At 40.6% G+C, this 9,238-nt stretch overlaps 1 protein-coding gene across 3 annotated transcripts; it reads right to left on the minus strand.

Moving 5' to 3' along the window:
• Positions 1–629: 629 nt before the first annotated feature.
• LOC109893869 (syntaxin-11) lies at positions 630–8,126 on the minus strand. Of its 3 annotated transcripts, XM_031828579.1 has the most exons (3): positions 7,690–8,121; positions 7,371–7,461; positions 630–4,003 (listed from the first exon to the last, which is right to left on the minus strand). In XM_031828579.1, the coding sequence occupies exon 3, from the start codon at positions 3,996–3,998 to the stop codon at positions 3,123–3,125; it is 876 nt and encodes a 291-aa protein (XP_031684439.1). In that variant the 5' UTR covers positions 3,999–4,003; positions 7,371–7,461; positions 7,690–8,121; the 3' UTR covers positions 630–3,122. The 3 variants fall into 3 exon arrangements, with proteins under 3 accessions (XP_031684439.1, XP_031684437.1, XP_031684438.1); XM_031828577.1 differs by lacking the exon at positions 7,371–7,461 and having other exon boundaries at positions 7,690–8,126; XM_031828578.1 differs by lacking the exons at positions 7,371–7,461; positions 7,690–8,121 and adding an exon at positions 6,342–6,493.
• Positions 8,127–9,238: the final 1,112 nt, after the last annotated feature.

A 9,238-nucleotide genomic window follows, 5' to 3' on the forward strand; every position in this document is an offset into this window, starting at 1 on the left:
ATGCCGCAAACTTCCTGTAGCCTAAGTGATTGACTCACATTCTAAAACATCGTGCACATTGAATAATATTTCATATAATTTAGTGTTCTACCTTCTATACTGTAGGTTGAGGCTCAATTATGTAATACCAACTGACTTGTGGAAGTATGCCTATATAGTTTGCACATCCAATCCTTTCAGATCGACACAGCAGATATCTTCCGGGAAGGGGCAGTGGTCGATTTAGGATTGGGCGATTGTCAAACAGCGATAGGTACCTCACTTGCTGGTGGGGTTATGGAACACAGACGTTGAAAGTTTACCTACATGTCACAGCAATCTGATGAGCATTCTGTGAGTCTGTTTTTGACTCATGCTGGACACTAAAAATAGCAATGGTTTCTTGGATATCTGCATGTGATGTGTTCTATATAATGGAAATATCAAGGTACATTCTTGTTTTCTTAACAATGTAAAAATCCAGTTGAGTCATTTTGAGGTTGCCTTCAGTTGCAATATCAGTCCGTGTAGCAATAACAGTTGTCTCCAAGAAAAGAACTCAAAAGTATCACAATTATGAGTTTAGAATGAAGCATCATGATCAAGTAATTGTATACATAAAAAATGGATGCTCAAATGAAACACAAAGGGCTGTTCTACAGCATTTGTATTCATAAAAATCACAATATCCTGTCAATAAACACAAGTCATGTAAAAAAAGAAAGTAAAATCAAACATTCAATACAGCAGAACGTTATAGGACAAGTGGGAGAAGTAAGCATTTGAACTGCACTCAAGTAAACATTGTTGATTGACTAATCAAGTATTCCTTTAACTGCCAGCCTGGAGCATTGAACACGTGTTTTCTTTTTACATTAAAGAAATGGAACACCCCATATCACACTTGCATGTTAGCTTCTGCGGTTCGATATCAAGATGCTTGGTCTTCTCTCCCAACACCAGCTAGGCAAGGGTGTTAATATAAAATGTATCTTCTACAGTAAGAGGCAGAAATGGCTGCATGACATACAAAATGGCACATTCTCATTCAAACTGCATAAATCATTTTAAACAAACATACCACTGAGTGTACAAAACATTAGGAACACCTGCTCTTTCCATGACAGACTGACTAGGTGAATCAGTTGAAAGCTATGATCCCTTATTGATGTCACCTGTTAAATCCACTTCAATCAGTGTAGATGAAGGGGAGGAGACAGGTTAAAGAAGGATGTTTAAACCTGGAAACATGGATTGTGTATGTGTGCCATTCAGATGGTGAATGGGCAAGACAAAATATTGAAGAGCCTTTCAGTTGGGAATGGTAGTAGGTTCAACTCAATATTAAGGTGTTCTTAATATTTAGTACACTCAGTGTACATTGGAACACCCATACTGTACATCTGAAAATATTCAAGATCAAGTGCATACTTGTGTAAACAACTGCAAATGGATTAATTCTACTTCTTTAAATACATTGTCATGGCCATGAAAACACTTTTGAGAGGATCTTGACTTGAGATAAAACAATACAACTATCAGTCTCTATCTGTCTCACTTGTTGCAGCATGGGAAACAGCAACAGAACAACTTCCTACAGGGGTTGTTCTTCTTGTACTTCACCGCCAGCTTGATCTGAGCCTGGGCCTTGCCCATAAAGTCTGTTGTTGCGACTACGTTGGCCTCTATGTTGTCTACCATGGCGCCCTGTTCCTCCACCAGCAGAGCCATCTGGAAGAACAGCTCATGGATGTCCATATAGTGGAAGTATTACTATATCGTTTACGCATCCAATCATTTCAGATCTACACAGCGGGATCATTAGATATATGTGGGGAAGGAGCAGTGAGTGGTTGATTTAGGATTGGGCGATTGTCGAAACAGATAGGTACCTCACTTGCTGGTGGGTTTATGGAACACAGACGTTGAAAGTTAGCCTTACACGTCACAGCAATCTGATGAGAATTTTCTGAGTCTGTTTTTGACTCACGATGGACACTAAAAAAAGCAATGGACTCTTGGATATCTGCATGTGATGTGCACTATACAATGGAAAAATTGAGACACATTCTTGTTTTCTTCACAATGTAAAATCCTGTTGAGTCATTTTGAGGTTGCCTTCAGTTGCAATATCAGTCAGTGTAGCAATAACGGTTGTGTCTCCAAGAAAAGAAACTCAAATGTATCACAATTATGCGTTTAGAATGACACATCATGATCAAGTAATTGTCTACATCAAAAAATAGATGCTCAAATGAAACACAAAGGGCCGTTCTACAGCGTCTGTATTCATACAAATCACAATATCCTGTCATAAAACATCAATAATGTAAAAAATGGACAAATAATCAAACATTCAATACAGCTGAAGGTTAAAGGGAATAGTGGGAGAAGGAAACATTTGAACTGCACTCAAGTAAACATTCTTGATTGACTAATCAAGTATTCTTTTAACTGCCAGCCTGGAGCCCCGAACAAATGTTTTATTTTTACAACATTAAAGAAATGGAACACCCCATATCACACTATGGCATGTTAGCTTCAGCAGTTTGTCATCGAGATACTGGGTCTTCTCTCCTAACGCCAGCTTGGCATGGGTGTTAATGTACAATAAGAGATAGAAATGGCTGCATGACATACAAAATGGCACCCTCGTTCAAACTGCAGAAATCATTTTAAACATACAATGAGTACACAAAACATTAGGAACCCCTGCTCTTTCCATGACAGGTGAAAGCTATGATCCCTTGTTGATGTCACCTGTTAAATCCACTTATATCAGTGTAGATGAAGGGGAGGAGATGGGTTAAAGAAGGATTTTTAAGCCTGGAGACATGGATTGTAAATGTATGCCATTCAGAGGGTGAATGGGCAAGACAAAATACTGAAGAGCCTTTCAGTTGGGAATGGTAGTAGGTTCAACTCAATATTAAGAAGTTGTTCTTAATATTTAGTACACTCAGTGTACATTGGAACACCCATACTGTACATCTGAAAATATTCAGGATCAAGTGCATACTTGTGTAAACAACTGCAAATGGATTAATTCTACTTCTTTAAATACATTGTCATGGCCATGAAAACACTTTTGAGATGATCTTGACTTGAGATAAAACAATAACACTAATATCGGTCTGTCTGCCTCACTTGTTGCAGCATGGGAAACAGCAACAGAACAACTTCCTACAGGGGTTGTTCTTCTTGTACTTCACCGCCAGCTTGATCTGAGCCTGGGCCTTGCCCACAAAGTCTGTTGTTGCAACTACGTTGGCCTCTATGTTGTCCACCATGGCGCCCTGTTCCTCCACCAGCAGAGCCATCTGAAAGAACAGCTCATGGATGTCCTTGATCCGACTCTCCAGCTCAACCAGCTCCTTGTGCCGGTTCTCGATCTCCGTAAGCGCTGATCGCGCTGTCCGCCCGTCCGCCAGGAGGTTGTCGGAGAACACGTTCCACTTTCCCGTCTCGACCATCTCCTCAATCTGATCTCCGGTCACCTCCTTGCCCATTATCTTTGCCTGGCGCTGGATCCGGGTCTTGCAGTTCTCCCTCTGGCCCATCTCTGCTTGGTTGTACTCAGACATGGCCTCGTGGAAGGCCCCGGTGAGAGAAACATACTGTGAGCGCACCATGCGGACCAGAGCAGAATGGGCACCATGCTCTTCTTCCAGCTCTTTGTGCTGCATGCCGATCTTCTCCAGCCGTGTGTAGATGCCCTCCCCCCGGGTCTTGATGCCCTTGGCCAGGGCATTGGAGTCTCGTTTGATGGAGCTGATCCTCCGGACAGAGGTGAGGAATCGGGAGTTCTGCTTGCCCAGGCACTTCACATCCACCTGGAGCAGAGCGATCTCCTTCCTGATTGACTGGACCTCTCTGAAGATGCTGTCCATCATGTATTCGCCTTCGAACACCACTGTCTGGTGCTCCAGCTGTTTCTCGTCATCAGTGCCCTGACCTCCGTCGTCCATGTCTGAAGAAGCGGGTGCCACCCCCTTCAGGTCAACCAGTCTGTCTCTCATCCTACCTGGAATGGGAGGGAAATATTGAGGGTTACTAAATGATCTCCTTATCATCTCCTCTCTTTCACCCTACTTACTGTATATTGTAGAGCAGAATCCTGCTAGAGCAGTGCAGTTTTCATTCTTTATGGTCATTCAAGAAATTTCAGCTATTGATGACTTTTTCATGCCTTAAAGAAGTTAGTGAGCTGCATAAACTGTATTAAGTGCAGCATATCTGATTTAAACAGATAACAGCCACAAGCCCTCTTTCTATTAAGGCAATTTAAGGCCATTCTATAAGAGGAAATTAATTGACACCTATTAGCGCTGCAGACGATACAGGACTATTAAAGGCCCAGTGCACTACTTTTATGAAGGAAATAAATGCTTCAATGTTTTAATTAATATGTTGGGTTTTTTCAGCACCCCCTACATGTTGCGGCTATGGGCGTTGGTGACTTTATTTTTTATAGACATCAGTTATTACATTCTACTTCATTGACTCATCACATCTATAACAAAAGTTACGATTTTAACAACAATCTGATCACTAAAAGACATAGACGATCAAATCTGTTTATTTTACTACCCTTTAAAACACCTTGAACCTTTACCAAGCATTTAATTATAGGCTTAGGTTATGACTTATCGTCTCTCTGTAATCTCTTTCATGAGGCTACATGTATTTTACTGTTACGGTAGGCTAGACAAGAGAATGCAATATGACAAGTTTCTTTCTGTGCACCAACTGAACACCATGGCAAATGTGTCAAGCCAAAACACAAGCGCACGTACACACCTACTGTACAGTACCAGTCAATCGTTTTGACACACATACTCATTCAAGGGTTTTTCTTTATTTGTACTGTTTTCTACATTGTAGAATAATAGTGAAGACATCAAAACTATGTGATTCTTATGACTCTTCAAAGTCTCACACTTTGCCATGATGCCAGCTTTGCACACGCTTTGCATTCTCTCAACCAGCTTCATGAGGTGGTCACCTGGAATGCATTTCAATTAAGAGGTGTGCCTTGTTAAAAGTTATTTTGTGGAATTTCTTTCCTTCTTAATGCGTTTGAGCCTATCAGTTGTGTTGTGACAAGGTAGGGTTGGTATACAGAAGATAGCCCTATTTGGTAAAATACCAAGTCCATATTATGGCAATAACAGCTCAAATAAGCAAAGTCCATCATTACTTTAAGGCATGAAGGTCAGTCAAAAACAGAAAATGTCAAGAACTTTGAACGTTTCTTCAAGTGCAGTCCAAAAACCATCAAGCGCTATGATGAAACTGGCTCTCATGAGGACCACTACAGGAAAGGAAGACCCAGAGTTACCTCTGCTGCAGAGGATAAGTTTATTAGAGTTAACTGCACCTCAGATTGCAACCCAAATAAAATGCTTCACAGAGTTCAAGTGGTCTGATGAGTCCAACCGCCATGTCTTTGTGAGACGCAGAGTATGTGAACGGATGATCTCAGCATGTGTAATTCCCACTGTGAAGCATGGAGGAGGAGGTGTGATGGTGTGGGGGTACATTGCTGGTGACACTATCTGTAATTTATTTAGAATTCAAGGCACACTTAATCAGCATGGCTACCACAGTATTCTGCAGCGATACACCATCCCATCTGTTTTGCGCAAAGTGGGACTATCATTTGTTTTTCAACAGGACAATGACCCAAAACACACCTCCAGACCGTGTAAGGTCTATTTGACCAAGAAGAGTGATTGAGTGCTGCATCAGATGACCTGGCCTCCACAATCACCCGACCTCAACCCAATTGAGATGTTTTTTTGATCAGATGGACCGCAGAGTGAAGGAAAAGCAGCCAACAAGTGCTCAGCATATGTGGGAACTCCTTCAAAACGGTTGGAAAAGCATTCCTCATGAAGGTGGTTGAGAGAAAGCCAAGAATGTGCAAAGCTGTCATCAAGGCAAAGGGTGGCTACTTTGAAGAATCTCAAATATAAAATATATTTTGATATGTTTAACACTTTTTTGATTACTACATGATTCCATATTTGTTATTTCAAAGTTTTGATGTCTTCACTATTATTCTACAATGTAGAAAATAGTAAAAATAAAGATAAACCCTTGAATAAGTAGGTGTGCCCAAACTTTTGACTGGTACTGTATATTGGCGACATTGTTTATTGTAACAGAAAACAGGCGCAACATATTACATTTAAGGAATAATTAACATTCAAATGAAATAAAGCAGCTCAAAATTTCACTCGCCCAACAACCCAAACTCAACTTGATGAGCAAAACGCATCTCATCACAACCTAGCGTACGGTAGGCTAAATTAAATAACAGGACTGAAACAACTCCAAACGTAATCAGAAACATTTACCTGATATCGTGCTCCGTAAACTATCCTATAACACCACAATCATTCAAACAGAACAGACAAATGCTCGAAGAATCATTTCCCCTTTCTGCCCCGTTTAGTCATCTAGCTGTGTCTGCCAGGAACCAGCCCACCACCTACTTTATTGCGTATATTCATTAGTGCAAACTGTAGCAAATCGTAACAAAAATGTCGTATTGGGTAAATTCAGATTGAACCCTCCCGTGTCTGCACGTTTGGTTCCGTTTGGTTCCTATTGAATACACCCATCGCAGGGAGTTCCCCATGGCTGCTCTGACTTTTCTCATCCACAACAACAGTGAAGGTGAAAAAGCGGAAGCAAGGACAACAACCACGTTCCCGTTTTCATATTTTAAACTCTTAAAACATTGTTGACATTAATCATTTATATTGTGGTTGTTTTATGTTTCTGGAAACAGAGTTTTAATCAATGTTGTTGTACATTACACTTCTGGTATATTTGAATGACCATGATAGAACATATTGTGCCTATGGGGCAGATTCCGACCTGAGTTAAGCGTGCGTAAATGGAACGCAATTCCCGTTTTATGCACTTTTCTCTCTATGCATATTCTGAATTTATGCAACAAAAGTCTAAATTTGGCGTGTCTTCACATATAATGCTAATTTAGCCATTCTCATATTTCTTTAAAAAGCAGTGGTAAATATATTTTACAGTGGTCAATATGAAAATAAAATATTCCAATGAAACGAACATCTCTCTGTCATGGTTTTAAAAAATATATGTGGGAAAGCTGCCCAGCTGGTAGGCCTAGTGCTGAATGTCAGCCTCAGCTGAGCCCCTTTATGCATATTTGTTTGCCAGGCGACCTTGATAAAAAAAAGGCCATTATTCCAATGAATTATATTTATTGTATCATCGTTTGCTTTAGTCATTCAGCTGTTTAGCGCGCTCATTGCTACGTTGTTCAGGTGCGCGGGTACTGGTGTTATCCGTGCCATCTGTAGCCAGAAGTAGTAGACCATTTATTTATCTTCATTATTTTCTACCTGTTTTCTTTACTGGATCACCTTTGGTATTTGGTATTTATTGGGATCCACATTAGCCGCTGCAAAAGCATCAGCTACTCTTCCTGGGGTCCTTATGAAACATGACATAATACATAGTACAGAACATTATTAGTCAAGGACTGAAATACATACATTTAAAACGTCACACATAGCCTATATATCAATACATACAGGTCTAATACATAATACATGGCAAATGACAATAAATACATATATAAACGACTGTTTCTTCACAGTCCCCTTTGTGCAGTAAGGTGTTCTTTTAACTGTTTAAACAAAAAACTATTTTTATTCCTACCTTGAGTTATCTGGGGTGGCAAAGAGTCCCATGTAGTCATGGCCCTATTTAATACTGTGCGTTTCCCAGCCTCTGTTCTGGACCTGGGGACTGTGAAGAGACCGCTAGTTGCATGTCTTGTGTTGTACCGATGAGTGTCCAAACTGTTGGCCAACTGCTTGAACAGACACTTCGGTACCTTCAACACACCGATACATCGCACAAAGACCAATAGTGATGCAGTTAATCTCTTCACAACGTTGAGCCAGGAGAGAGTGACATGCGTGTTACTGGAGCTTTCCCCCCGTGTACATCTAAGTGCAATATGTGCTGCTTTGTTCTTGACCAACTGCAATTTGCCTATGTCCCTCTTTGCCGCACATGACCACACAGCTGGGCAGTAATCCAGGTGCGAAAAAACGAGGGCATGTAGTCCGGTCGACTGAGTCTGGTCGACTGAGATGTCAAGAAGGCAGAGCAACGCCCTTTCATGGACAGACATCTTCCCATTTTAGCAACCATTGAGTCTATATGTTTTGACCATGTGATGATGGTCGATAATTTCAATAGACTAGCCTACAGCCTACAGCTAGATAACAATGCGCATCGAATCCATCCAACAAGTATACGTTAATGACAATAAGCCTGTGGTTGACTCTTTCGGTTAGAAGCATTCGATTTTGCAATGGCAAAGGCCTATAATTATTTTGGATTTGTGTGCCCATGAGAACTGTTTCACGACAAAACATAATAAAATGAAACGTATGCATAGTTACACTTACAGTGCATTTTCCCGAGATCTATTATTCGTGCAGGGCTTAAAAATGACAAATAACACTGTCATACATGTCCTTCATGTAAGGAAAGAACGGTAGTGTTTTATGTCACACGATCTGTGAAGACTCCAAACATTAACTCATGAATTATCGACAACTCATGAACTAGGGTGTAGAACATGTTTTGATTCAACTAATGTATTATATTGAATGTAGGCTAGCTATTCTGCGTGTGTTCATGTGTTTAAAATTGCCTTGGCTGAGAGGGTAGGCTTCCGCAGTGGTGTAGGCCTGGAGGAGAGTCAATGCAAGTAAAGGCTGTTCACCCACCTTTTTAAAAAATGCATTAAAAGCACAGGGAGCTGTACTTTTTTCCTTCCATTCCATTCTGTTTACATTTCTTTCTTCAGTCACGTACGTACATGTAGTTGTTCCTGAAGGCCACGAGCATTAGTGGAACATATTAGGCTAATGTTGTGCAATAATTTGGGACATGCAGCCTATTTGAACCATTATGGAACTCAGATCACACGCAGCAGATTAAACCTTGAGCCTGGCGCACGGTTCACGACGACTGGACCGTTGTCATACAGTTACATGATTAGTGAGGGTAGATTAGGTAGATTATGGACTATTGTTCAACGCTTATTGCACACTTTTTTCCACCTTTCAATATTTCATGGATTGACCTTGAATATGACAATTTAGAGGATAAATCAATATATTTTGTGCGTAAAGGCTCTCCAAGCCTGTTTTGATTCATGCATACTTTCCTAACACTACAATTAACCTAA

The sequence above is a fragment of the Oncorhynchus kisutch genome, linkage group LG7 (assembly GCF_002021735.2).
Source record: "Oncorhynchus kisutch isolate 150728-3 linkage group LG7, Okis_V2, whole genome shotgun sequence".
Classification (NCBI taxonomy): domain Eukaryota; kingdom Metazoa; phylum Chordata; class Actinopteri; order Salmoniformes; family Salmonidae; genus Oncorhynchus; species Oncorhynchus kisutch.

Bases quoted from the DNA above. Each gene is read 5' to 3' on its own strand.
- LOC109893869 (XM_031828577.1), bottom strand. From the start codon at position 7,729: ATGACTACATGGGACTCTTTGCCACCCCAGATAACTCAAG. The intron at 4,004-7,689 runs GTAGGAATAAAA...CTCCCATTCCAG, and splicing joins GCCACCCCAGATAACTCAAG to GTAGGATGAGAGACAGACTG.